The sequence below is a fragment of the Macaca thibetana genome, chromosome 9 (assembly GCF_024542745.1).
Source record: "Macaca thibetana thibetana isolate TM-01 chromosome 9, ASM2454274v1, whole genome shotgun sequence".
Taxonomy (NCBI): domain Eukaryota; kingdom Metazoa; phylum Chordata; class Mammalia; order Primates; family Cercopithecidae; genus Macaca; species Macaca thibetana.
This window is the reverse complement of record NC_065586.1, coordinates 34,110,280-34,136,217: the sequence shown is the minus strand read 5'-3', so window position 1 is coordinate 34,136,217 and position 25,938 is coordinate 34,110,280. Positions and strand designations below refer to the sequence as shown.

General features: G+C 35.3%; 1 protein-coding gene across 26 annotated transcripts in view; it reads left to right on the top strand.

Moving 5' to 3' along the window:
- Positions 1–25,938, top strand: part of PARD3 (par-3 family cell polarity regulator) — a 717,622-nt gene that overhangs the window by 445,451 nt on the left and 246,233 nt on the right. For 18 of the 26 annotated variants that reach the window (XM_050804748.1, XM_050804762.1, XM_050804746.1 and 15 more), the window contains 5 exons: positions 3,274–3,413; positions 6,712–6,840; positions 9,201–9,239; positions 22,688–22,876; positions 23,673–23,843. In XM_050804748.1, coding sequence (XP_050660705.1) covers positions 3,274–3,413; positions 6,712–6,840; positions 9,201–9,239; positions 22,688–22,876; positions 23,673–23,843 — 668 coding nt within the window. The remainder of the gene's footprint in view (positions 1–3,273; positions 3,414–6,711; positions 6,841–9,200; positions 9,240–22,687; positions 22,877–23,672; positions 23,844–25,938) is intronic. The other 8 variants (XM_050804766.1, XM_050804769.1, XM_050804770.1 and 5 more) reach the window with 1 other exon arrangement.

Below are 25,938 nucleotides of genomic sequence, written 5' to 3'. Positions count from 1 at the left end.
CTTCATGCATCTTTCAGCTATTTATGTATTTTAGTACCCTTCTTGTATACAGTGGATCTCTGTGTATAGAGAGCATGTTCTTGCAGTTTGCCTCCTTCAAAGTTGAGTGCAAACTATTGGACTTGACTTTATGATTTTCACCCAGTGTTTGGTCCAGGCACCAAGATATACTTTTACTGTTCATGATCCATTTTAGCTGATCATTTTGATATATTTTTAAATCATGTCTTTCAAAATGGTATTATTATAAAGAATATTTATTTTTATAGGCTCAACCATCAACTCTTATAGTTGGATGGAAATGATTCCAAGAGAGGTTCATTATTTCCTCAGGTCATGTGGCTGTTGGCCACAGATTCTTACTAGAATGTTTTCCATATCCAGATATTCAGACCATTCTTCTTTCCATTTGGGGTAGCATTTACAAGGTTGTAAATACTGAGACTGCTGTTTCCTTTCTAAGTCATATTCTTTCATTGAACTTTATGTGAACCTCAAGTTTCTTTTTCTGGTTACTGGCTTTTAAGCTCTAAATACTGGATTGACATGATCAGGAGTTGACAGCTTGCCTCCTTGCAAACACAGAGGCATAACAACAGAAACCCCTTTGGCTCTGTCACTTCCTAAATGAGAGAAATATCACATCCTCTTTCCTCCTTTTGCTCTACTTAAATGACAGGCCCTTGTTTTTAACCAAAAACATATCAAGAACCACAAATAGAGTTGTATAAAAAATAAAATTCTGCTTGAGATCTCTAAAAGGTATAGTATTTTGCTTCACCACTGTCATAAAGATATTGGTTCATAAATATCTTTTCCTTTTTATACTGATACAGCAGTATTCATTTAGTTAATTACAGTTTTTCAAAAATTAGGATATTTGACAAATCATGATATAACATGAACTTTTTAAATGAGGTGATTTGCCACTAAAAGTACCATTGTTTTGAATACAGATTTTATTTTAATAGCATTTAATGAAAAATATGATTGCATTTACACAAGCTAATTTAGAAAGATTGTGCTTAATCACTGTAAGGAGAAACAATGGTTTTAAGTGTTTCACAGACCTTGAATAATCTTAATGATATAGAGTCCCATAGATCTATCTTGATTTTAATTTACCAACTGTGAGAGTGTATGACAAAAAACACATGCTGCTTGTGCATGCCACCAATACTTACAAATATTTTATATAAAAATTGTGTTTAGTATAAATGTGGGGAAGAATGTAGATTATCTTTGATTTGGACTAAATGCATATATTTTAATAATAATGATTGTAGGAGAATTGAACAGGCTTTCCTTGTAGCTAGCAGATTTGTTCTTACCAGTTACTACATTTATTAGTGAAGTACATTAAAAACATAGGGTGTGTCAGATTCGGTTCAGAGTGAGCTAATGTGCTTTGAGTGGCAGCAATTCTTCAAAAACTGGGATCAACTCTTAGTACAAAAAAAGATGTCGGTATAATGATTCTTTGGCCTAATTTTGGATCTATATTATATAACATGACAACAGAATAGCCTCAGTGTACTTGCTTCCATAATTATGATTTCTTAATATTTATTGCCATTTTGGTATTCTCAAATACCCTGCTCTTTTGTAGAAATTAGCTTTTTAATAAAGTCAAAGGAGAAGGTCAGTAATCTGTTTCAGTCAGTACAGAGTGTTTTGTTGGCTTTGTTAAATGAAAATTGATATCTACTTATCTTTCCTTGAAAGGTCATTGCCTGAACTTTTAGCTTACAGATTTAGGGGTTATTGCTGATATTTTAATAGTATTGAGGTTCCTACAACAGTCAGCATTCATAGTTCAGAGAAATTAGTATTGCAAAAGGAGAGTAATTAAGAATTCTTTCTTAATAAATGTTATTGCAAGTCATTAGAGTTTCGTGAAAGCAGAGACATATGGAAAAATCTCCGCAGAGCAATTACAAACATTTCATATAGACAATATGCCATTCAGGTGTTCAGCATGGAAGACGTCAGAAATATTAATAGCCCAGGCACCCTAAAGTGACTTCAGACTAGAAGTAAATGAATGCTTTGTTTGATGTTGAGAATAACTATGGTAGGTTTTGCTACAGGAATAATTATGGAGTGTTTTCTTTATTTCTCCCTTAATGTTTCTTTAATCTACATTTTTATTCACCCATTTTTTTGTTCACTTGTATTTTATACTTTTCATTACAGTTTTATACTGAGTGAGGTATCAGATTAATATGCTCTTTTCTAGATTTTTCACCTTTACAGATCTCTTTATTCTTCCCATAATGAGCAAGCATTTGAGTTAACAATATTTTAACTGAAATGGAAACTAATATCTTAAGAAGTAACTTTTTAAAAAAAGCTTAGGTAGAAATCATGATTGTAAAGATTTTGTGATTCATTGGAAATGTATCGTTATCTTCCCAGTTTTTCCTGGGCACATGTTGGCTTATTGCATGTTGATTCAAGTGACATATAAATGCTTTTCTGCATTGTATTGAGCATATAAGACTGCCTGTCAAGAAAGCTGCCAAAGAAATGAGAATTTAAATTCTGTGAATCATCAGAGTAATTTATAAATGCATCATTCATTTAGTACCTTTAAACATATATGATGATCCCCAGATTTGGTAGCCATGATCTGAGATGGAGTCTTCACTGAGTAATTTGCCTTTTTTGGGAATGGGGGATGGGGAAGGAAATATACATGGTAAGATTTAGGTGAATTAGAAGTGAACTAGGCAAAGATAATATGGTTCATGGCTTATTCTCTTAGTAAATTGCTTTGAATAATTATGATTTGGGGAGGTTCCATTACCTCTATGTAGAGAGATCTCTCATTTCACTATTCCTTTCCATCTTCCTCGACATTTTCGTCTCCCTTGCTCATACCTCCTACCCTTGAAATTTGGATGTCATTATTGCACAATAATATTTGAGTTTTGAGGTACTGTGGGTCTTAACAGAAGTTTTTTTCTTTCTTCATGTAGTGAATTTCCTATTCAAAGATTTACATTGATTACATTTTAGCAGTCGTATTTGTCTTTGAGAAGATTGCTGTTTCTTCTTAGATTAATAACTGCTGATATGCAAACCATTTAAATCTTCCACAATTTAGTCTATTTTGAACAATTTCATTACAACTTTTAAACTATTAAAAGAAATGTGGACCATTGTGAAAGTTACAAAATGTAAAGTTGAGGTTGAGTATACTAGTGCAATACACTTGTAAAATTCAAGATATCTCATTTTATTTACTTTTCTTCCCCTTCACATACCTAGGTACAGAAGGTTTGGGATTCAGCATCACTTCCAGAGATGTAACAATAGGTGGCTCAGCTCCAATCTATGTGAAGAACATCCTCCCCCGGGGGGCGGCCATTCAGGATGGCCGACTTAAGGCAGGAGACAGACTTATAGAGGTAAGTGATATCCCCAAGCAGGATATTCCCTAATTCTGGAAATGTTCCATTTCCAGGAGCCAACTTTTAAAAACATTTTCATACAATATGAAATTAAACTATATACATTTTAGCGGAAGTATGCATCACAAAATGTGTTTCTGTTTTACGTTTAAATTTTCCATGTTATCTTTTATATATGTATTTTTTTTTTTTTTTTTTTTTTTTTTTTTGAGACAGAGTCTCGCTCTGTCGCCCAGGCTGGAGTGCAGTGGCCCGATCTCAGCTCACTGCAAGCTCCGCCTCCCGGGTTCACGCCATTCTCCTGCCTCAGCCTCCCGAGTAGCTGGGACTACAGGCGCCCGCCACCTCGCCCGGCTAGTTTTTTGTATTTTTTTAGTAAAGACGGGGTTTCACCGTGTTAGCCAGGATGGTCTCGATCTCCCGACCTCGTGATCCGCCCGTCTCGGCCTCCCAAAGTGCTGGGATTACAGGCTTGAGCCACCGCGCCCGGCCTATATATGTATATTTTTTAATTGTTAAAATTTTTTGTAGAGACAGAGTCTTGTTATGTTGCCCCAGCTGGTCTTGAATTGCTTGAATTGCTCGCCTCAAGTGATCCTCCTCCCTCCCAGTGTGCTTGAATTACAGGTGTGAGCCATTGTGCCCAGGTCTTTTTTCCATGTTATCTGATGAGAAATTAATCTTTCCATTTAATTTTTTTTTTTATTTTTTTTTAATGAGATGGAGTCTCTGTCGCCCAGGCTGGAGTGCAGTGGCACAATCTCGGCTTACTGCAGCCTCTGCCTTGTGGATTCAAGTGATTCTCCTGCCTCAGCCTCCCTGGTAGCTGGGACTACAGGTGTGCACCGCCATGCCTGGCTAATTTTTGTATTTTTCATAGAGACAGGGTCTCACGACATTGGCAAGGCTGGCCTTGAACTCCTGCCTTGGCCTCCCAAAATGCTGGGATTACAGGCGTCAGCCACCATGCCCAGCCCCATTTAGTTTAGTTGTAAATTTTTAGTTACTCAGACATTTGGTTTATGAGTAACATTTTGTCATATAAAATGTCTATAAGGTTACATTTCTAGATGACTTTATATTTATATCTGGCAATATGGAAACGTTATCCACTTTGTATTCGGAACAGAGACAGATGAAATAAATGAAAACAGTGTGTCTTGATAAGAGGAGCAAGAAAATCTTGAAATGGCAGCATGGAGAATAAATTGAGACATAAGAGTCAAATGTCAAGAAAGAAAAAAATCATTTTTGAAATTTTTTTCTATGTCTTATGAGTTTGGGTTCATTGGTATTTGAAGCTGCCTTGGAAATACATTAACATACATAATTTGTGTTTGATGATTTGCATATAAAAGAGAAAACGAAAATTGAAAAATATATTTTTAACCATTTTTCTTAGTTTTTTTTTCCAGAAAATAGTCTGTATTTTTATTAGCAGATACTGCATTTCCTAATTAACTAGTATTCAAATATTAATGCTAAGGTAAACTTTTACCACACTGTCCTTTTTTCTTATAGTTTCATATATGGTTTCTATTTCTCCAGATTGAGTTTTCCTAAAGAATTTTTGTAAAGTAGGGGAGGAGAGGGACACCATCCATATTTTTTCCCACGTCTACATTTGGGGCTGGGTCCTTTCCATTTTATTCCCACTGTTTTGGTCCTGTGCATGTGACAATGTATGTTAAATAGGCACTGTTAGAAATGAAGTCACAGATGTTTGAGTACAAATTATGTTTAGGGTCCTGCTTCTTGAAAAAGTCACTTGTCCTGGGGGTGTAAATTGAGTGGTACATTAGCCCATGCCTGCAGTCGTAGCTTGTTTTATTTGTAAGAGTCTTCACTGGGACTTGAATTCAGTCCTCCCGTCTTCTAAGTCCAAAAAAATATGTATGTCTTTTTCTGGCTCTCTCGGTCTTTCTTTCTAAAGAGAATTGCTTTATTATTGAGTCACTTTTTTCTTTTATTACATAATTGCTTTACTTTCAACATATCAGAAAAATCTTTTTATTTTAAAACAATGAGAAAGACCTGCAACCTGTATGTCTTTAGAGTTAGGCTTTATTTCCATAGCTGTCATCTTTGTCTTAAAATGGAAACTTCATTTTTGCATGTTTTAAGCCCACCCTTTTAGTATCTACAGTTGCAGCTATACACTATTGATACTTACGTGCATTTTCTCTGAGTGTCCAGATAATTAGAATCATACAGAGAAAAAAGTATCAAGTGACTTAATCATCTAGATTTTTTTTCACTTTCTTTTGTTTGAGTACAAATTATGTTTAGGGTCCTGCTTCCTGAAAAGGCCGCTTGTCCTGGGGGTATAAATTGAGTGGTACATTAGCCCATGCCTGCAGTCGTAGCTTGTTTTATTTTGTAAGTCTCCGCTGGGACTTGAATTCTGTCCTCCTGTCTGCAATTCCTTAATAGTAGTACCTTGAGCTATATGAGGTTGATTTTTTTTCAGAAGGGGAAATGTTCTGAAATATATTTTAACTACAGGAAAATTTTAATACTGCAATTTAAGTTATAAACTTATTTGCCTTGGACAAAATGTCATTTTTGTCTAAAGAAAAAAATGTAGAACACCTTTTAAAGGAAACATATGCTCTCATTTCTGTGGAATATATAGTGCTTTCTGATAATGATGTTATACTTCCTATTAGATAAAAGATTCCCTAAGAACAAGTTGTTTTAAATTTTTTTCCTGCTTGAATTCTCTCATAATATTGAAAAAATTTCATGTGAAATATTACTTCCCTACTAAAAAATATTGTTTTGTAGCTGTGTTTCTTTAATGTTTACCTTTTAGAGGTAAACGTTTTATTATATTTATCAGCAAAATTTCATTGAAAGTGAAAATACTGTACCAAAATATTTTTGGTGTGTTTTTATTAATCTTTATAAGAGCAACACCTTTTTATTTTGGTATAAGAAAATCTATGATGCACAAGGCTATCAAAATATCTCAGTTCTAAGCCAGTAAGTTTTGTGTTAACTTGACGTTTTTGAATTATTTATTACTTGTTACTTGTCAGTGCCCTGGTGATTGTCACTTTGGGTTTAATGACAAACACTAAAAGATTGACCACTTCCTTTCTTACTTCCAGATCTGGTCTTAGTTTCTTTATTAGTCACAAAATCTTAGTGGTTCCCAGATCATGGCAGAATTGTATGTGAAATGAGTTATGTTCCATAGCAGATATGGCTAGTCCTACAGTGTGTGTGTGTGTGTTTTTCCTGTTGTTTCCACAGGACTACAGCTGAAAACTTTTGTTTTGTTTTGTTTTAGGTAAATGGAGTAGATTTAGCAGGCAAATCCCAAGAGGAAGTTGTTTCCCTGTTGAGAAGCACCAAGATGGAAGGAACTGTGAGCCTTCTGGTCTTTCGCCAGGAAGACGCCTTCCACCCAAGGGAACTGGTGTGTAAATTTAGAGTAGATGAAAGATTTCTGATATGCAGCAGCCAGGGGTCTGGGTTAGTTGCCTGATGGCAAATGTTTATTGAGACATTTTCCAAGGAGTTTCTAGATCTTACATATCTTTCAGCCCTCACTGAATACAGACATTCTTTTCTCTAATACTCCCTTAGTTTCAGAAATGGATATCCTCAGTAATGAATGGAGGGGTATTTAAACATCAGACTGTAGGGATATTTTCAAGGGCATCAAATGTTCATCACTGTACACCCTCAGATGGACTGACTGAATACAGAGACGCTGATTATTTCAGAACTGTCACTCCACAGACTGTCGCTGAAAGCTTGCCATCTTCCACACTACATATGACAAATTTTCATATTTCAAATTTTCGTAGTACATGCCAGTAAGCCAAATAGATGCTTGCTTCCTTACTGTTGTATGAAAAGGAATACCTTTTAAAAAAATATTATTAAAAATAAAAAGACCTAAGTGGCAATAAGCCTCATGGCTATTAATTATACAAATATAGGTCATGTTATTTAGGATGACATAAATGAAGGAAGTGAAAAGGCATTTACAACTTTTGCAACCTATCTCCTTCACTTTCCATACATACATTAATACATCTGAAGATTTACGTGGTATTGGTGTGAATGAAATAAATGTCTTAGATGTACATGTTCTGAGTGTTTTTCTGCAAAAGTGCTAGGTTTCATTTATATATAAAAATGACATAATTGGAGGAGTTGCCTTTGTCTTTTAATGTGGTAAGAAAGTTGTTTTATTTCAAGTACAAGGGTATTTTAAATATTTCAAAACAGATTCTACTTGGATCCTTTTGGAATACATCCTTTTCATCTAGCTCTTAGCTCTAAACAAAAATTAATTTGTATAATCTAGAGTGACAAGGTTTTAGGAATGAGGTTTCCAAATTTATCATATAGCCCAAATTCTCTTAAGTTCTGTCTTCAAGTATGGATGTGTTATGATAAAATTTATATTTTATTTATAAATACAATAACTATATTTTATTCTCTATATAAACTATATATTTCTATAAATATTATAAATCAAAGTAAATTTTAGTCATAATATCTCATCCCCTGGTTACACACTTGTCTTAAAACTTAATGTGGATTTTGTGGAAATTTCAGACTGTGATAGGGTTGAAAAGTGAACACTTTTGTTTTAAGTAGATTTTGAATAAATTATGAAAACTTCTTTATATTTAAAAATGTTTAATGCATTATTTCTCAATTTAAATTCAGTTTTTCGTTTTCCCCCCACTGTTATCCAATTTTGAGCTTAAAATGCCACCTGATCCTAAATCTGGAGATGTCTCTATTAAATTGTAAATGAGCACTTAAAAAAAAAACAACTAGCTTTCCATGTGATTTGCTGAAGCTTTAATTCTTCCTCAGTGTCTCAGAGTGCACTAGTTAGCATTATTAGGTTGCCAAAGCTTAGACACTGCTCTTAAGCAGCCTTTTCCAGAGTTAGTGCCAGCATATAGCCAGCTTAAGGTTATTCAGGTTCTTCTTGTCCAATTTTGATCTTCCAGGCTTCTGTTTTTCCCTTCTGCTACCTACTGTTTTTTTTCTTGGTTATGTAATTTATTGCTTGTGAGCTTTTCATTAAGGAGTACGCCAGTAGGCCGTCAATCTATTATGCATGTTGCAGCTGCTTTTCAAAATTTAAAATAATAAAATCCTGAAAACTTAAAGGGAGGGGGCATTTAAAAATAATCTTTGAATCTAGTAGACATAACTATTTTCCTCTGTTTGGGGGGTCTGTGTTTAAATCTGTGTCTAAATCTAAATACTTTTATCAATCTGTGCCTTTTTTATAAATCATCCTTGTAAGTTCCTACATAATTAGGGTAAGTCAACATTATATGAAAAAAAAAATCACATTTATTTCCTGTGCAACATTTTAAAGTATAAAGCTGGTAGTTCAAGCTGTAGTTCAAACTGTTATTATCTGGTCTAGCTATCAAATGATTCTATACCTTAAAACTTTGTTGATTGGGAAAATTTAAAAGCAAAATTAGAAACAGTGCCATGATTAGGAAAGCAGTTTGGTGAGACCTCTTTTCCTCCAGATAATAAATTCATGATGTACTGTGAATGAGCAAGTAAAGATGTATATCTAGAAAAATGTCTTAAAACATACACATAAACACACACATCAGCAAAAGGTTGGAAGGCAGAGCATTACATCAGCCATCATATAATTACCCTTGATACATTTTGTGGATTTTAAGAATCAACAAAATTTTCTTTAAAATAAATCATTGTGTCCCTATGTGTTGAAGATGGCTTTGGTCAGTCTGTATTTATGTTTTTCTTCAATTCTTCTAGAATGCAGAGCCAAGCCAGATGCAGATTCCAAAAGAAACGGTAAGAGCTTTGTCTTTTGAAGGATGCAGAGATGTTGGAAAGATACATGGAACTAACTTCTTACTAATTTAATATGAAGTTACTTGTCCTGCCTTTTCCTGGCTCATAATATTTAATACATGGGTTTATTAAATGCCAAAGTGGTCTTATTTTAAGGTGACTTATTGTTACCACCCCAAATGGAGTATATTTTGTGATTAATTTTGATCAGACAGACACAAAAAAGAGAGGGATTTCCTATTCACTTGCATAATGAGGACCAAAGCTTAGTTGTTTTACATATATGCAGACTATTTCATGACTTATGAAATGCTCAATTATAAGTGGCCACAAAATGGAAAGAAAAGTTAAAAAACTTGATTCAGTCATGGAAAAAAAGGGAGGGCTAAGAGAATACAGTAAAAAAAGTATTCCCAGGAAAGTTAAAGTGACGTGTCAATATTAGGCTAAGCATAGTTGTTAGAATAACTATAAAAGAGAGAATTTCTCTTACCAAAAGTTAAGGCCTCACAGCTCACATTAAAATGCAAACATAGTTGCATCCTGTTAAGAAAACAAGTCCTGAGACAGACTGGGGATAAAAGAGTAAGCTTAGTTCCGGCAGGCAGAACTAACACAATAAAAGGAAGGTTTGCTCTATCAGTCTCTGTGATGATGCGCTACATGGGAGTAAAAAGGGCATTTTATATTGACATGGTAGAAATTCTAACAATCAGGATCTTGTTTCCTTTTTTCATCAAACAACATAGCATAAAGACATTCATTCTCAAACTATTGTAAATGGAAATTTTAGCAAAGTTGTCTCCATAGTAGGTAACGTTGATATATCCCTTTCCAAAAATTTTTACATTGTCGACTAAAAAAAGTAAGAATATAAAGAATTGAAATAATATAATAAACAGTTTTCATTTTCTGTAGTTTTATAAACAGAAAACTTTGAACTAATAAACAAAATGTTATTTTTCAAATATTCCTTCTTTTTTTTTTTTTTGAGTCTAGAATCTCCATGTTTCACAGCTCACTGCAGCCTTGACCTCCTGAGCTCAAGTGATCCTCCTATAAATATTCCACAATTCTGAAAATGGATGACAAATTACATCTTGGAGGAAAATCAGTAAACAACCTTGAGAATATTCTGCATTAATAAGCGTGTGTTGTAGACAATTCCTAGCTTTAATTTTTGGTTTACAATATAAATAGGGCAATTATATCTAATCAAAATCACACTGATATTTATGTGTTGGTGGTAGATTAGACAAGGGGAAATTGGACAAATTGATTCTAAATAATAAATGGGGTACAATAGCAATTTATACTACTCTTTGAAAAGACAGTAATTGTGGCAGAGTATAATGTAAAGCTACAATACCTAAAACAGCATGGCATTGTTATAGTGGTAAACAAATAGATCATTTAAACAGATTAAGGGTTACAGAAACAGATATGATGTGTATAGGTATGCGCATGTATGTTAAAGAAGGTACTTCAAATTAGTAGCTTTAAAAGGATAATTTACATAGTGTTTATAACAATTGCCCATTTACTTACAAAAGTAAATGGGCACCATATGTCAAAATAGATGGAAAAGATCTATAAAACAAAATAGATCCGCAGTCATTTACACACACACACACACACACACACACACACACCCCTTTGGTATCTGTACCATGAAATAGTTATAGGATAAATGCAAAAGGAGGAAGTATTTACAATGTGATCCTTAGGGGAAGAGCTATTCCTTTATGGTTTAGGATAAATATCAGAATATTTTGGAAAACACAATGACTTTGCTGACAAACTAATCTATTAATGTCTAAGACAATCTGAGATGGAAAATGATGCTTTAAGTAGTAAAGATAGGGATGTTCTTTCAAAATGTGTAGTCAGTGCCAGGTGCAGTGGCTCACACCTGTAATACTAGCACTTCGGGAGGATCACCTGAGCCGAGGAGATTAAGACCAGCCTGGGCAACATAGCAAGACCTCATCTCTCCCAAAAAGTTAAAAATATACAACAAAAAACATGTAGTCAGTCCTGTTGAGGAAACCGATGATCGGCTGTGAACTTCTCAGTCAGCAGAGGGAAAGAAGCATCTTTTGATGTGGTATTCTGTTAAGAAATGCAAGGTGCATTTCAGTTCACAAGCTGTGTGTTTACAGTAGCATGACGTGGCAACTGGGAGTCACCTTAAAAAAGGAAGTCATGCTGGGCACGGTGGCTCACACCTGTAATCCCAGCACTTTGGGAGGCCGAGGTGGGTGGATCATGAGGTCAGGAGATTGAGACCATCCTGGCTAACAAGGTGAAACCCCGTGTCTACTAAAAGTACAAAAATTAGCTGGGCATGGTGGTGGACGCCTGTAGTCCCAGCTACTTGGGAGGCTGAGGCAGGAGAGTGGCGTGAATCTGAGAGGCAGAGCTTGCAGTGAGCCGAGATTGTGCCACTGCACTCCAGCCTAGGTGACAGAGCGAGACACTCTGTCAAAAAAAAAAGGAAAGGAAGTCATACATACTTTTACATGTGTCTGACTACTGGTTATACTTGGACTTTTTTTCTAATATGAGTTTCCCAAACTAAGTTAAAAGCATAGTTTAGTTTAAAATATTGTTTATTAATTTTTTATGAGTGCTCTCACATCTGTGCCTCTCTTTGTGCTCCAGTTATGCAGTATCATTTTGAGTTGTAAAAGGCTTAATATTAACATGATAATTTAAGAAATTGATGGGGCACAGTCTCTGCCTTTCTACCTTTTGATGGCCAAGGATCTGTTTTAGGCTTTTTGAATATTGCTAGTTCTTGTCACATAGTATTGCTCAAGGAAAACTCCATGATAGGCTTTTGCTGTTTTTATTAGTGTTTCTTAATGACTTTTCTAAGGTTCTAGGCCTGTGAAATCTTTGCCTATTTTGTCAATGCCTAGAAATGGGGAGGAGGGGAGCAGTAATGATCTCACCACAAATCCAAGTCCAATGCCCACTTTCATTTTGGGCTTTCTCAGGGTTGATTTTGGAGCAAACCATCTTGTATCCACTTTAAACCACAGGAATGGTACCTGTGCATACAGTATGATTCTTTTTCTTTTCCTGAAGGAGATACATTACTTCTGTCAGGAACTATACGTGATTTATACAGGCTCACAAAAAATAGAAGACAGTTTCTTTTACCTCTAATGCTTAACATTGCTTATAACATTGCAGTCCTATCTATGACTGGCATTTATTCATCAGTTATTGTGTGAAACTCTTTATGTGGATTATCTTATTTAATCTTTAAAATGTTCATGACTTGGTTCAGGCATGTCCAATATTTTGGCTTCCCTGGCCCACATTGAAAGAATTGTCTTGGGACCACACGTAAAATACACTAACACTAATGATAGCAGATAAGCCAACAAATAAATAAATAAATAAATCGCAAAAATTTCATAATGTTTTAAGAAAGTTTAGGTAGGAATTTGTGTTGGGCCACATTCAAAGTCAGCCTGGACTACATGTGGCCCACAGGTCTCAGGTTGGACAAACTTGACTTAGTTGGCGATATTATCCTATTGAAAGGGAAAGAACAAAGAATTAACCTTAGGACGCTCCAAATCTTAGAGCCCAGAATATACTCAGGTTGTCTGACACCTGAATCTGCAGGGCAGTTTTTATATCTCCTTAATATGGCTTGGTATGTTAAGGGGAATATAAAAAAGCTAAGCTACATATATAGTTTCAGGTAATACAGTATGAGTTCCATGTTGGAGGTTGATAAACTGTGATTGAATTTCGTTAAAATAAATAAGCAATAAAGAAATCTAGGGTTAGATGCCATCTCATTAGTCAAGATAGTGGGAAGAGATCTTGTTGATTTTTTTGTTGTTGTTTATATTGTTCATGAATTGATACATAGGCTTTCCTAGAACACGTGTTTAGTACCATTGATTTCCATTAACTGCTGCATGGACACATCTGTCCTTTCCCAGCCCAGTGACCAATTTTGCAAATACTTTCTCCTGACTTGGGGTGCTCTCACCTTCTTTGCCTGTCCATATGGACGCCAACTTGTAATCCTGCTGACCTCTACCTATCTCATGAGGCTTACCCTAACCGGAACTAATGTTCTCTCCCATTTGTAGTTCTTTGTCATCTTTGTCTTTGTTTGTTTGTATTTGTGGAATGCATTTGTCTTGCTTTATTAATAAAATTCACTGATCTTGGCTCACTGGAGCTTCCGCCTCCTGGGTTCACACGATTCTTTTGCCTCAGCCTTTTGAATAGTTGGGATTACAGGCATGCGCCACTAAGCCCGGCTAATTGTTTGTGTTTTTAGTAGAACGGAGTTTTACTCTGTTGGTCAGGCTGGTCTCGAACTCCTGACTTTCAGTGATCCGCCCACCATGACCTTCCAAAGTGCTGAGACTATAGGCGTGAGCCACCGCACCTAGCCACATGCTTAACTTTCAAGAATTCAAAATGCATTCTAGAACATGTTAGTGGGCTTTCCCTACAGAAACCACAGGGATATGTTGGGGATTCTTTAGGAACTTTTGTGAAGGTCAGAAGCCATCTTGATAGGCTAACTTCAGGAAGGTTATAGTCTCAACTTAGAAATTTAATGAGCTAGGAATTAAGCATGGGCCTTATTAGGTTTATTTTACTAACAGTTATATTATTAATAAATCAAGTGTAGGCTGCCATATTGTGTGTGTGTATGTGTGTGTGTGTGTGTGTGTGTGTGTGTGTGTGTGTGTGACTGAGTCTGACTCTGTTGCCCAGGCTGGAGTGCAGTGGCTCGATCTCGGCTCACTGCAGCCCTTCTGCCCAGGCTCAAGCAATTATCCTGCCTCAGCCTCCCAAGTAGCTGGGAATACAGGTGCCCCTGACCATGCCTGGCTTTTATATATGTATATATATATATATACACACACACACACACAATATATATATATAAATAAATATATATATGTAGAGATAGGGTTATGAGTATATATACACTATGAGTATATATGAGTATATATATACACTATGAGTATATATGAGTATAATACTATGAGTATATATGAATATATACTATGAGTATATATGAGTATATATATACTATGAGTATATATGAGTATATATATATGAGTATATGAGTATATATATACTATGAGTATATATGAGTATATATATACTATGAGTATATATGAGTATGTATATACTATGAGTATATATGAGTATGTATATACTATGAGTATATATGAGTATGTATATACTATGAGTATATATGAGTATGTATATACTATGAGTATATATGAGTATGTATATACTATGAGTATATATGAGTATGTATATACTATGAGTATATATGAGTACATATATGTAGAGATAGAAATGTATATATGTAGAGATAGGGTTTCACCATGTTGGCCAGGCTGGTCTTGAACTTTTGACCTCAAGTGATCTGTCTACCTTGGCCTCCCAAAGTGCTGGGATTATAGACATGAGCCACCTCGCCCTGCCTAGGCTGCCATATTGATCCACTGTAAGTTGAGAAAACAGTTGAGTCAGACAAAGTGGAGAGGAACCTCAAAGAGAAGTGAATCTGCGAGCCATTACCTCTTAATCCAAAAGTGTTTATATTCTTGGAGATAAAATCATCGTCAAATACTTCTTTAGGCCTATAATGCAAATTAATTTTAATATTCTTGAGAATATACATGAAAGTGTACACAACTCTAGATTTTTGTGGAAGATTTATACTGACATACGGTAATCATATGTTGACCTCAGTAGTTTGATTTTTAGCAGCAAGTGTTGCTATTGTGACAACCAAATTTTATAACACGTGTGTACTTCTAGTGCCTTAAATGTTGATTCAGACTTATTTTAAAACAACCTTATTCCAAAATTGGAATTCAATAATATTTTCATGATCTTACAGAAACGGTAATGGTTATGGATGGTGAATACCTGCAGCCGTTTTTACGGAATTCATTTGAGATGGCTTACTATTACTATAGTAAGATAAGGATTTTTTTAATGGTGGGTGTTTTTGTTTCAGGAGTACATCTTAGTTTTTGTTTAACTGTAGCCCTTTTGCAACATAGTGATAAAATTGATAATATCTTTATGATTTATGATGTTACCTTTTTGCTGTTGAAATCTTAAGTTATAATAAAGATGGTTTTTAGATATAGCAAAACTATTGTGACTTAATTACTGTATGTAATTTTTATTCTGAACTGTTAGACTTTTAGAAAAGTTTCAAGAATAGTACAAAGAACTCTACAAAGAATTATTTATGCACATTCCCCAATTGTTAATATTTTACCACGTTTGCTACATAATTTTCCTCCCTCCTCCCTTTCTTCCTTCCTCTACCTATTCTTCCCTTTTCCCTCCCCCATATATTTTTTTTTTTTTTTTTTTTTTTTGAGAGTGTTATTCTGTTGCCCAACCTGGAGTGTAGTGGTGTGATCTCAGCTTACTACAACCTCCGTCTCCTGGGTTCAAGCAATTCTCCCACCTCAGCCTCCCATGTAGCTGGGATTACAGGTGCCTGCCACCATGCCCGGCTAATTTTTGTATTTTTAGTAGAGTCGGGGTTTCACCGTGTTGGCCAGGATGGTCTTGATCTCCTGACCTTGCGATCTGCCCGCCTCGGCCTCCCAAAGTGCTGGGATTACAGGCATGAGCCACCGTGCTCGGCCAGAAGGAGGACATTTTCTTATGTAACTGCGTTATAGTTATGAAAATGATTAAATTGATTGTATTATCAGTTGCCCCAGTTAATGTTCTTTATATCATAAATAAATGAGAGAACGAATTACAAGTAAGAATAGAATTTGGTCCTGTTTCCAATTCAGGATCATGCATGGCACTTAGTTCTTATGGCTTTTTAATCTCCTTTAACCTATTATATTTGTTAATATTTTCTCAAGAACAAATTGCTCCAAGCAAATTTTTAATTTTTGAAGGAGCAGATTACTTTGAGAATATCCCTCAATTTGAGTTTGTCTGATGTTTCTTTGATTGGGTGAGAATTTTAGGGGTTAACATTAGAGATTAATAATTGTGCAAAACAGTTTTTCCTCAGCATTATTTTACCAAGCAAAAAGTTTAAAAGTGTTCCAAAATGTGTTTGGCATCTACCATTCGAATTAGAAAACAGCGTAATAAAGCCAGATATGACTTTGAACTTTACTAATAAGAATAATGAACTTTATAATATCAGTACAAATAACATACAGAAATGTTCATCTCACATATGGGATAAATTAAAATGGGGAACTTAAGGAAATTTTGAAGTTTGATTGGAGGGTTATTCTTTTATTAAGAGGTTTATCATGGTTCTTAAATTTAAGAAGAATTTAAGAAAAATTTAAGAACCATGATAATTTCTCCATTTAAAAAATCCTTCTCTTAAAAATATAAATGGTTGTTCATATTGTCTCAGATACCTACCTGCATATTATTTAATCTCCGTTTGTTGAATAAGTATATTCTCTCTTTCACGTCTATGAAAAGTTCTGTTGTGCGTGACGCTGTGATGGTCTGCTGTCATGGCATGGTTGTTTTTTTAGAACTGTCCTAAGGTGCTCATTCATAGCCCATCTTTGTCCCCAGCAGCAGCCCCTGCCCATCATATACAAGTGCCCCTCAATTTATGATGGGGTTACTTCCCCATAAGTTTGTCAGTAAACCCACTGTGTGTTGAAAATATTGTTACGGTGAAAATGCGTTTATACACCTAACCTACGATGCTGTAACCCAGCCTAGCCTACTTCATGTGCTCAGAACATTTACCTTAGCCTTCAGTTGGGCAAAATAATTAAGACAAAGTTATTTTACAGTAAAGTGTTGAATATCTTATCTAATTTGGGATGCTATACTGAAAGTGAGCAATAGAATGGTTTCATGGGCACCATCAAAAGTTGAAAAATCATTATGTTGAAACATTGTAAGTTGTGGACCATCTGTATAACCCTCTACCAATTTCTCCTCCTCCATGCAGTGTTTTTTTTGAGGAAGCAGAATTAAACAAATGATATAAAATGGAATTTTTTGTATTGTAAAAATAATGCATATCAACTGTAGAAAATTCAGTTACGTGTAGAAGAAAATTAAAATCACTTGTAATTCTGTGACTTATCATCATTTTGATGTATTTTTTTTATATACATATTTCTGTCTGTGAGCCTAGCCAAAGATAATATATATTTTTAAAATGATTTTCTTGGTCTGGTGTGGTGGCTCATGTCTGTCATCCCAGACTTTGGGAGGCCAAGATGGGTGGGTCACCTGAGGTCAGGAGTTTGAGACCAGCCTAACCAACATGGTGAAACCCTGTCTCTACTAAAAATACAAAAATTAGCCAGGCGTAGTGGCATACGTCTTTAGTGCCAACTGCTTCGGAGACTGAGGCAGGACAATTGCTTGAACCCGGAAAGCAAGATTGCAGTGAGTTGAGATCATACCACTGCACTTCAGCCTGGGCAACAGAGCGAGACTCCATCTCAGAAAAAATAAATAAAAAGATGTTCTTGTCTACCTATTTAATATGTATCATGTCCCAGCCACATGTCCTATTATTGTTAATAAATGTCATGCCCCAGGCACGAGTGAAGACTGACATAAATTCCTACCTTCTGAAGCTTCTAGTGATCTTTGAAGGCAGACATTAATTCATAAAAATATGTTGTGGAGGTTTTTGATTGGCGTACTGGAAGTTATGAAAGCCCAAAGGGTAAAACTCAATTTCTTAGTCACAAATACTTTCTTGTCTTACATAATATTTTGATAAGACACTTTATTAGCTGAATGGCATCCCCATTGTGTAGCTATATCTTAATTTTCCTAACTTACTTGTCATACGTGTCAATTTTTAGCTATCGTAATTAAAACAATACCCTCACAGTTAAATCTTTGTACATGATCACAACTATTTTTGTAGGCCATATTACTAAAAGTAATATTTCTAGCTTAAGAAAAAGGCAAACTGTAGAAGGTTTAGATAAGCATTGCCAAGTTGGTTTCCATAAATATTGTACCATTTTTTACATTCACCAGCAGTGCAAGAACATGCCCATTTCACCACACCTTCCACAGTATTAAATATCATTACTTTTATTTTTTTAATGTTCTATGGCATAGCAATATTTGTTGGATATCATTAAAGAAAATGTATGGAGCAATTTGATAACCTTTGATTGATTTGCAAGTAAGATTGAACCTTGTAGTTGGAGGTTTATTTATTGGTTCTCTCATCTTTCTTTAATGAATGGCTTGTTTATATCCCTTTCCTGTTTGATGCAGACTGCTTATCTTTTTGTTATTAATTTACTAGGGATTTGTGCATTAAAGATAATAACTCAGCTGGGCATGGTGGCTCTTGCCTGTAATCCCAGCACATTGGGACACCGAGGTGGGAGGATTGCTTGAGCCCAGGAATTTGAGACCAGCATGGGCAACATAGAAAGACCCTGTCTCTACAAAAAAAAGAAGAAGTTAGTCAGGCTTGGTGGTGTGCCCTGGGATCCCAGCTACTTGGGAGGCTGAGGGCAGGAGAATCACTTGAGTCCAGGAGTTCAAGGTTATGGGGAGCTATGATCACGCCACTACACTCCAGCCTGGACAACAGAGCAAGACCCTGTCTAAAAAAAAAGATAATTCTCTAGATAAGGGCAGATCTTGAGAGAGAGAAATTAATGATTTATAGTGGAGTGATAAAACTTTTGCTGAGTCACATATTTGTTACAAAGTCGAAAATTGGCTATTGAGCTCACTCCTATAATTTTATGGCCTTCTATCATTTGTGCACAGACCATGTTTCTTTTGCCTCTCTTCACAATATTTTATACATTCTCATCCAAATTTTCATTTGTTGCGGCTCAGAGATTACCCTTCCCATGATTGTTTTTCTGCTGCTTAATACAATCAACTCCTATTTCCTTTTTTATAGATGACACCTGTGCTGTAGATTAACTGTGGAATTGGGCCTATAGGCCAGCTCTATTCTCAGTTTTTTGGACTGATATTTGGGGAAGAATGAAAAAGGGGCCATGGTGATGACCACTTGTGACTCTTTCTCTGTCTCACTAGAGATAGAAATGTACATCTTTTCTGCTGTTCTCAGGAGGGTGGGATAGTAAGTAGCTTTCACAATACCCATTTAGCAGGTTGCTTAGCAAAGGTGCCCTTTTGTTCTGGGCATTTGAAGACAACAAATGGTAATGGAGAAATGGGCAAAGGAAGAACTGACAGGCTTTATTGATGAAAACAATCACTGAGGTATACACACATGTATGTGCATGAGAAAGGTGTGCTTGAGTGACATGACTGTGCACAGATGACAGGAGCGAGTTAAAGAAAATATTTTTTACATTTCTGTAGAAAGGTCTTAATTCAAGAAACAATCGATAAGGTGCAGAATCTGGGCGGAATAACAAGGTGATAGGAAGTTTCTACTTTACATCAGAATATGGAGATTCCTATACTATCTGACTTTATGAACGTTCTCAGTAATACAGCATTTCAAATGATTTTTGAAGAGCAAAATTTTTTTAAAAACACTTTTCTGCCAGAGAACTAAGTTCTAAAAGCTGGCATTAATTTCTGTCTATGTCAAAAGCCAAATGGATTAATAATGGAATATCACATGAAACATACAATGTTTCATGTCAGTGTTCTTAATGATAATAATAAGACTTGATAAGAAAGCTGAAAAAGATTATTCCCATTCTGCAGTTGTTATAATAAATGAAACTATCCCCTGGAGAATATGCTCTTTTTAAAAACAGGTTCAGAGATCGGCAGTCAGGAAATATTCCAACTTGATTAAAATTTTTCATTATATATGCAGCCAGCTCCTTACCTGATCTTTCAAGTAGGAAAAATATGAGAATTTTAAGCCTTGGTAAAATGTTATGGAAATGTAAAACTCAGTAAACACTAAAAAAGCAACTGAAGATCCAAATCAGAAGGTAACAATTAAGAACCTTCCAGAGTTGAAGCAAGTAAGCATAGTGAATTATGAGACTTAGATGTGTCCATAGAAAGACTATTCTTGTTTTCCATTTTTTCAAATGTAGCTTTTCTGGGCAGTGCTGATTGACAGAGTAGTTTTTTATTTCAATGACCTCCAGATTTAAAGGCAAGGGGGAACTATGGTGTATATTGATGCTGTTTTGTATTTTAAACATCAAAATTTACCATACTTTATATTTCTGTAACCGATTTTATATTGAGGTAGTGCAGTTCATTTACACACAGTGATTATTTAGTACTCTGTTAATGTTTCAAGGGGCTGGGCACGTAAGCCCAACACTTTAGGAGGCCAAAGCGGGCAGATCGCTTGAGCCCAGGAGTCTGAAACCAGCCTGGCCAACATGGTGAAACCCCATCTCTAAAGAAATAGAAAAATTCGCCCTGTTTGATGGCATGCACCTGTAGTCCCAGCTACTCTAGAGGCTGCAGTAGGAGGATCACCTTAGCCTGGGGAGGTCAAAGGTGTAGTGAGTGTTGATTGACCACTGCATTCCAGCCTGGGTGACAGAGTGAGACCCTTGAGCCACATGGACCAAAATAAAAAGTGTGTTGAATATTCATGTTTATAGAGCAAAGCATGTATATAAAAATACTTTTGTATCAAAGTGTTTGATATATTTCACCTTTTTTTGCTCACAATACATTGTTTTTATTTGAGCTATAATTGTTCTCTGGGAATATTTTAAATTTAGTTTTTATAATGAGGAGGCTTAAGGCTTTATTTGGACTTTGATCGTAAAATGTACTTACTTTGCATAGTTAACATGGCTATTACCCTGTATTTTTTCAGGTTCTTATTTTGAGTTCTTCATTATAAAAGTTTTAATTTTTTTTAACCCATTAGCAAGTTTATTGTAATTGAAATGTTACTTGTCTTTTAAAAACTATGAGGCCATCCTTTGAGATAGCACAAAGATGTCCTGCCATGAAATGTTAACTTTACATATTTGTAAATTAGAAACATCACTTTACATATCACATTACTATGGGTCTAACGATTTATAAATAGCATTTTGCTTATTTTATGATGATCTAAAAAATTCACTTACAGATGAATAGTGTACTCTCAAAATGTATTTTATCTAATTGAGACATCTGAGATTGCATGTTTATGCCCCAAATTCCTTGCATTCCAAATTTTCTTGAATTCCAAATTCCTTGGGTTGATTTTTATTCTTATTAGGACATTTCAAAAATTTGGTAGGATGCAGTCACCTACTTTTTTCATGTTATTGAACATTCTGTAAAAGCACTATCTGTTTAAAGTATATATTACTACGTATCTGTGTACCATTATGTTTCTTATTCTTTAATTATAATTTGATAAGTCAAACTTGAGTGATTAAACAGTTGCTGGATAAATATTTCAAAAGTGGGAAAAGAGGAGGAGAAATAGGTTTTAGAACTAGATGTACCATTCAGTTTTTACTTGAAGAGCCTGTGCCATATGTCTGTTATGTGGTTGGAGCAAGAATTTGTGCTTAAACAAGCATCCTGGCCTTACTGATTTGGACATGACCAGTATAGAGATGGTGGAAATCTTGGCCATGAGTGGGATTGCTGAGGAGGAGGACCTCAGAAGGCTGAGTGCTTCCTCTTCAGGAGTGTAGCCTTTCTTAATGATAGACTGTCATCTTAATGCAGTTTATTCAGTTATACATTAAGCTTTCATTTCTTCCTCTGTTTTAAGGGAGGTGAACAAGAATTCGTATATCCTAAATGTTTTTTATTTTAAAAGTCTTCCTTGTCTTCTGTACTTGGTGACTATGAAATTAAATCTGATATATAACTAATTAAACAAGATTACCTGAATAATATTTACCAGCTCTATTATGTATGCTACAATGTTGTGGAAAAGTTTTCTGTGATGTTGTATATCTCTACTTGGTCTCACAGATGTTGACGTTGCAATTAGTTAGAGGCTGTCTGAACCCAGATACCGTTTTCTGCTGATTTTATATGATCAGGATTTGGTATTTTTTTGTGAATAAACACCATTAGTGAACATTAAATGTATTGATAACTTCAGAATTTCCTTATAAAAAGGGAGACAAATGAATTATATTTATTTATTTTTACTCCTGTTGTTACTGTTTTTCTTGTCGTTTAGAGTATATAATGAGACCAAAAAAATCCCGAACTCTAGAACTCTCCTAGTCTTTAGTCCTTCCACTACATTTTCCCCCTAACTTTCTCAAATCTGGTTTAGGTTTGGTTCAATATTGAATAATTGCTACATACAAATATTAACAGCTGGTTCCAGAAATCTTCTGGAGTGGGTGCAGATGTACTGTTTTCATGGATCTTGCTATGGAAACTTGGTGGAAATATTTTGCCTCTTATGATTAAGGAACTGCTCATTAGCAGTCTTTAAAAATAACTTTGAGAAAGAAACATTGGAATATAATGTGCTGTGCAATTTTGTTCCCTATTAGAAAGCAGAAGATGAGGATATTGTTCTCACACCTGATGGCACGAGAGAATTTCTGACGTTTGAAGTCCCACTTAATGATTCGGGATCTGCTGGCCTTGGTGTCAGTGTCAAAGGTAACCGGTCAAAAGAGAACCACGCAGATTTGGGAATCTTTGTCAAGTCCATTATTAATGGAGGAGCAGCATCTAAAGTGAGTGTCAACTTTACCATGCGTATGCCTTTTAATTTCAACATTGTTCCTATTTTGAAAACATATTCCTATTGAAACTTTTAATTTCAACCCTGTTCCTATTTTGAAAACATACGCAGTTAACAGGAGTTTTCTCATTTCTTCATGGTACCAACATTCACAATCAAACAACTAGGAGATGTCTCAGTGATGTGTCACGTGGGGATGGAGTCCATAACTTCAACTCTTCATTTTTTCTCTCACAGAACATACAACCCATAGACATGCTAGTTAAATGAAGTTAATCTATGCAAAGACTTGGCATAGGTCCTAACACAGAATGGGTGTATAGTAGACATTAATCTTTCCCCTCCCCTCCCTTGTTTGTGGGTCACTTACTCTATTTCTCAGCCTAGAGAAAATTTCCTGGCCATTTGTTAAGGGGACAGTTCTCTGCAACTGTCTAATAGCCTTGAGCTTTTACATGTCTGGGTTTCTAAATAACCTCTATGGGTGTTTCTGGAAGCAAGAAAGTAATCACTTTGTGTCCTTTGAATTAGTATGCTATTTTGGTAAACAGATTATGATAATGACTTGATTTACAAATGTATAAATGATTGAAATAGACACAGGCTACAATAGCTGCTTAGATGTTATTATGCCAGTGTTCAATTGGGCATAATCCATTAGGATTAAAGCTCTCCACTTTTTTTTTTTTTTGGCTTTGTTTTTTATTTTATTTATTAACTAAAGGAAAAGCTACTTCTTTTATAGCAGTCTATTTAATAGCACTTATTTTTACCTGTTTTCTTCCCAGGATGGAAGGCTTCGGGTGAATGATCAACTGATAGCAGTAAATGGAGAATCCCTGTTGGGCAAGACAAACCAAGATGCCATGGAAACCCTAAGAAGGTCTATGTCTACTGAAGGCAATAAACGAGGAATGATCCAGCTTATTGTTGCAAGGAGAATAAGCAAGTGCAGTGAGGTAAAAATTGCAAAAAAGTGCTAGCATCTGAGATTGTAATAAAACAACATTTCTGTCCTAATTTTGGACAAAGGGTGTTAGGTTCCAGGACCTTACCTCAAAAGACCATAAATTATCTTTGCTTGTTGTGGTTTTGTTATTTTGTAGGTGGATTGTGATTTGTGTTCTTAATTCTTGTGATCAACATATTCCTAAGTGGATATTAATACTTCTATTGCCAACTCAGCAGGAAACACTGGGATCTTAATTCCCTTTAGCTGAATTTTTTCTTGAAATCAGGGTCACATCTTCCTTCTCAGAGCCAACAGTTTCTCTTCTATTTGGCAGAGTTATACCTGGGAGGTGAATCATGCAGAGAAACAGTTGCTTATTCATTTGTTTATCTAAAATGGGATGCCTCTTACAAAGTCCCTAGTAGGGAACAGTCTGTCTTTCTCCCATCCTTTCTTTTTTTTTTTTTTTTTTTTTTTTTTTTTTTTAAAGACAGGATCTCACTGTGTTGACCACGCTGCAGTTCAGTGTTGTGGTCACAGCTCAATGCACCTCCATCTTCTGGGCTCAATTGATCCTCCTGCCTCAGTCTGCCAAAGTCCTGGGATTACAGGCATGCACCATAGCACATGGCCCATAGTCTGACTTTCTTAGATGATGGTGTTCTCTTGTGAGATTATCAGTAGCGTATACCTCCCTCTCTTTCTTCAGTCCCCATTTTCTCTTTCTCTATGGGATTGAGTCTGTTCTCTTTGAATGCCTCCTTTTTCAGTAATCTGTATTGCATTATACTCTGCTTGTTCTAAATGTATGTTGCAGTTTGGAATTAGGAGCGAGGAGAACACAGAGCATCCTCTTTTGAAGGATAGGATCATCTATTTTCCCAAATATGGAAAAACATATTTGTTGTATAATAGGACATTTGAAAGTTAAAAATAAATTATATGTAGACTTGATAATATTGGAGCTTGAAAAAAACTAAATTTCATGGATCCATTATAAATTATGTGCCATCTGTAGAAAATAGGTCAGACTAGCCCGTGTGCAAAATGAGCTGTTGAAAATGTGAAGTTTTTCTTAATCAGTGTTCAGATTCCCACATTTTAAGATCAACTAAGATAAAATGATTAACAAATAATACAAACTGAAAATTATACCTAAATTTTTTAAGTGTTTTTCTTAATTTTTAAACTTCTGTTTACTAAACATATAAAGCAAACTTTTCAGGTTGCAGTGTCCACTCATCTGAACCTATGATACAAGCATATTTTACAAAGAAAATATACTCTTGAGCTCAGCTGGTAGTCAATATAGAGGTGACGTATTCTGAAAGATCACTGACCACTGAATTATTTTGTTATTTGTATTTGCCAAATGTAGAATGAGTTAACAGTAATCAACAAATTAATTTCCATATCAAGAGAACAACATAACCTTAACTAAAAAATCTCAGAATGGAGAAGAGTGGGACATAAAAACATTCATTTGTGTGAGATAAATATAAAAGCTAATCCCTCACAGTAGGATACTAGACTGATATTTTCCTCTCTTCCCTCCCTCCTGGACTAATGGAATAATAGTTTTTACTCATTGCAAAATCATTAGCTGATCCTTTAACTTAAGTCCCACAAAGCACTATATGAAAACGTCTCAACTTAAGTTTACAAAACATATCACTCTCTATTTTCTTTTGGCCACCTGAATACTTTCCCATTCCACAGGACAGTTTTCATTCCATAGATATTTATTGAGCATCTTATGTATATCAGAAAATGTGTTAGATCCTGGGGACATAGCAATGAATAAGACAGATGGCATGCATTCTACTGGACGACATATCACCTTCGTCTTTTAGAGACCAACTAAAATTTTTAACACCTTCTCAACGTTTTCCTTCACAGAAAACATTGAATGCTGTAGGAAGACTTAAAATGCAGAAATGGACTGAAGATCAGTGTCCTACTTTTATCTGATTCAGATTATCCCTGTTGTTCCCCCCTAACAGTGACAAAGTAAACCTGTACCAGCCTGAAAATGTTTTGATAAAAGCACTGATTTTATTCTCTCTTGTCCTGTAAGAGACATGAAATTGGAATCCCCCTGA